The following is a 4,584-nucleotide window of genomic DNA, read 5'->3' as shown; positions in this document are numbered from 1 at the left end:
TTCTCCCACCCAACCCTCATATAATTGTTTCTCACTCTTTAACCTCCTTCAGTTTCCATTTTCCAATCAAAGTCTCTTATTCCTCTTTGTATTAATTTTTTCCTCTTCTCCCTTTTCATTTTCCGGTGGCAATTCAAATCGCACTCTTTGCGTTTGTGCTGATCCACTGTGAATGAAAAAAACAAAACTAAGAGAGAGAAGAGAGAAAAATTACAACAACATTATTATTTATTGTAACTAATTAGCTAATTAATTGGTTATTAAAAATTATAAGGCCATGTTTGGCGAAACCGTTCCGCGACCACAGTTCATGCAATCGGAGCCGAGAATGTCGACGACGGAGGCGCTCACCGACGACGAGTTCACGATGCAAAGCAGTAGCACGGCGTCACCGATGAGCCCTTACTACTACGAGCAGGGAAGGTTAAGCGGCGAAGGCTCGCCAATGACGATGTCACCGTGGAACCAGACAACGAACTCCCCATTCTCCAAACCTCAATGGTCTCAAGAACAAAACAGCGTCCCGCAAAACGCGCTCGTAGGTTCTCTTGTCCGAGAAGAGGGACACATCTATTCGCTTGCTGCTTCCGGCGATCTTCTGTACACCGGTTCCGACAGCAAGAATATTCGTGTCTGGAAGAACCTCGAGGAATATTCCGGGTTCAAATCCAACAGTGGTTTGGTGAAAACCATAATATTGTCTGGTCAGAAGATCTTCACCGGTCACCAAGACGGCAAAATCCGCGTCTGGAAGGTCTCCCCTAAGAACCCTAGCTTACACAAACGTGCCGGCACGTTGCCAACGCTTAAAGACATCTTCAAGAGCTCAATTAAGCCCAGCAACTACGTCGAGGTTCGACATTATTATCTATAATTCTTACACTAACAAAATTTAGTCACGGAGATTACTAATTTTTTATTATTAGCACTGAACATCACATCAATTTTACACGTAAATTGTTTCTTCACTAATGTTAAACTTCTAGGATTCATATATATTTATAAGAATAAAAAATGAGTGCTTTGATTTCACCCTATTTGATTAGTTAGAATCATGCTAAAATATTATTTTAAATAATTTTAGATTAATTTTATAATGATGAATTAATTTCAAGTCTAAAATTGCTTTAAAATAACTTTAGATAACTTTGAAAGGGATAAAAAAAATTATGCAAAATTCTATTAGCAACTTGCTTTTATAATTCTCCTAAAAAAACTTGTTTTCTGTTAAACATATTTAAATATAAATTATATAACGTTAAAATTAATTTTAAATTAGTTTTTATTAATGCTCATCAAAATACACACTTATTTTTGAATATCCAGCTAGCTATGTACTTAACCATGATGGTCCTACATGAAGAATATTTGTGGTTTAGAAAAAAAATACTCACTAACTCATATTTAAACTAATTTTTATTTATGAAAAAACTTGCATTTATTTATTTTTTTCTCTTAAAAACAATAACAGATTATCTAAATGTAATAATGATGTTGTTAATCTTATGAATTACAAGTGACAGTAGTAGCGTTGTGCTTTCAGGTTCGACGACACAAAACGGCGTTATGGATCAGACACTCCGATGCCGTTTCGTGTTTGAGCCTTTCAGCAGACAAAACGTATTTATACTCCGCATCGTGGGACAGGACAATCAAGGTGTGGAGGATTTCAGACTCCAAATGCTTGGAATCAATCCACGCCCACGACGACGCGGTGAACGCCGTCGTGTGCGGGGACGGGGGCGTGATGTTTTCCGGCTCGGCGGACGGCACCGTCAAGGTGTGGCGGCGGGAGCCGCGAGGGAAAGGCCTGAAGCACGCCCCGGTGAAGACTCTGCTGAAGCAGGAGTGCGCGGTGACGGCGCTGGCGATGGACGCGGCGGGGGGGTCGATGGTGTACTGCGGCGCCTCCGACGGACTGGTGAACTTTTGGGAAAGCGACAAGAATTACGCGCACGGTGGGGTTTTGAAGGGCCACAAGCTCGCGGTGCTGTGCCTCACCGCAGCGGGGACGTTAGTGTTCAGCGGTTCCGCGGATAAGACCATATGCGTGTGGAAACGCGAGGGTTTGATTCACACGTGCATGTCGGTTCTCACGGGCCACGACGGTCCGGTGAAGTGCCTCGCCGTGGAGGAGGACCGCAAAGCCGCCGCGAAAGGTGACCGGGAACGGCTTTGGAGTTTGTACAGTGGGAGTTTGGATAAGTCGGTGAAGATTTGGAGTGTTTCCGAATCAATGAATAATGATAATAATAATAACAATAGTAATGATCAGGTGAGGCACCACCGCATGGCATCTGATGCGGACTCGTTGCCTTCTGTATCAGATAGTAGTTTCTCTTCGGGCAGGACCAATGGGAGGAACTGAGAATGGGCCACGTGTCTTTATGAGATGATTGAGCATTTGTGTTTTTTTTTTTTTTTTTTTTGTGATTGATTGATTGATTGTGAGAGATTGTGGTCGAAGATGTTTATGAAATTTGATGTAATATAATGTAATTTGTGTATGAATGAACGGATGAAGTAGTTAAAGAAATGACTATATATATGGTTAATGGTTTTCTTGAATAGAAATATCAGATTTTGATGAATTAACATTACCTCCCTTTCTGGCTAAAAAAATTCTCTGCCTGCTCAAGACCAGCCAGCCATAGTGGTTTCTCCTTGTTTCTGTCTGGGATCGACTAAGATGAAAGAAGACTGAAAAAGTATTTCTTCTATATCCAAAACCACTCTTTATTTTATTATACTCATGTGATTTACATCATTAGATCATTTATTTAATCAGTTTAACAAAATATTATCTAATAAATTTTAAATTAATCAATTATAATTAAATGTTATCTGATAAATTTTAAATCTATCTAATAAAATAAGTATATATTTTATCTAATGTTATCTAATAAATCAATTATAATATGATCCAATCATATTTAATAAATTAATTTCATAATTATCTTTTATCTAATATTAAAATAAGTATATCTTTTATCAAAATTACAATAAGCATATCTAATAAAATTTAGAAATATATATATATTTATTTTATTTTTTATCTTGATTTTTTTTATAGTAAACAAGTTACACAAGAAAATATTATGCATTTATAGAAAAAATTATAATTTTTTTTATTATTTTAGGTTCATAAAAATCATTTAAATTTAATTAAGGTAATTGGAACAAGTATACCTGCATATTTAAAATTTCAATAAATTAATTATTATCACACATGTATATGCTTTAATCAAGGTAATTATAAATATTTAATTTTTTTATTATAATAAAAGGAAATAAGTATGCAAAACAAATCTTATGCAATTTATTCAAATGTATTTATGTAAAAAATTCCTTTACTTTAAAAATTAATTTAATTTATGATATTATTTCGTATGTAATATTTTTGCAATAAAAATATATTTAATAAATTAATATTAAAATATTTATTATATAATTATGTAAAAATGTTATTTAACCTTATTTTATAAAAATTAATTAACAAAATTTTTGAATATAAAGTTATTAACCATAGAAACAAAATATTATTAGTATAAAAATTCAAATATATGATATAAATATTATTCAAAAATAGTATTTATTCACAAAATTATTTAATACAATTTCTAAGTAAAAATGATTTTATAAAAATTCAAATTAAAAAGAAATAATAGATTTTATAATCGTGCGATGCATGGATCCGATAAAATTATTCTTAGTATTTTGTATTTAATTTAATATATATATATATATATATATATATAATTTTTTAAATATTTAACATCATATTAAATATAATTACATTAAAATTGTGTAAAAAGATTAATTAAATTTTAATTACATATTAATTATATTAAATATAATTAAATTAAATTTTTTATTAGATATTCTTATTCTAATCTTGATAAAACATATATTTATTCTAATATTAGATTAACTATAATTACAAGACCAACTTATTAGATATAGTTAGATCATATTATTTTATTAGATAAATTTAAAAGTTTGTTAAATAATATTTTAATAAATTTCATTATATTGAATGTTCTTATATAACGATGTAAATGATATGACATAACATGAATAATACATAAATCATATTAGTATAACTTATTTTCATGCCACATCACAATAACAGCCTTATATTTATAGTGCACATACAAACTCAAAAACAAAAAGATATATTATGTTAGAATATTTTATTTTATTTTATTTGATTAAATACACAATTAATTTGTTGTGACATTTTCAATATGAATCAAATTAATTTTTAGAATAGATTTAAATATGTTGAGTACAAAATTATAAATATACATCATTTACAATATAATATAATGATATAATTAATATAATTTAAAATTATTGTTTATATTTAACATTTTAAATGAATTAATTTTAAGTGGATGTCCTTAATCATGGCGATGCCGTTAAATTCAAATGGTTTTACTGTTTAGTGTGAAATTGCTGGGTAACTATTCTTTTCCTTTGCAAAACTTCCTTTTTTAAGTTTTTACTCTATTTTAATAATTAAAAATGTAAAAATTATGAAATATTGTTAGCATACAGACTATTTCAAATTCTAAATAATAT

At 30.7% G+C, this 4,584-nt stretch overlaps 1 protein-coding gene across 1 annotated transcript; it reads left to right on the top strand.

The window, feature by feature from the left end:
* On the top strand, positions 1–2,595 carry LOC100805150 (protein JINGUBANG). The gene is made up of 2 exons (XM_003549369.5): positions 1–853; positions 1,544–2,595. The coding sequence occupies exons 1-2, from the start codon at positions 278–280 to the stop codon at positions 2,366–2,368; spliced, it is 1,401 nt and encodes a 466-aa protein (XP_003549417.1). The 5' UTR covers positions 1–277; the 3' UTR covers positions 2,369–2,595.
* Positions 2,596–4,584: the final 1,989 nt, after the last annotated feature.

Source organism: Glycine max, chromosome 17 (assembly GCF_000004515.6).
Source record: "Glycine max cultivar Williams 82 chromosome 17, Glycine_max_v4.0, whole genome shotgun sequence".
NCBI classification, from domain to species: domain Eukaryota; kingdom Viridiplantae; phylum Streptophyta; class Magnoliopsida; order Fabales; family Fabaceae; genus Glycine; species Glycine max.
The sequence above is the reverse complement of the archived record's forward strand: the minus strand, read 5'-3'. Positions and strand labels throughout refer to the sequence as shown.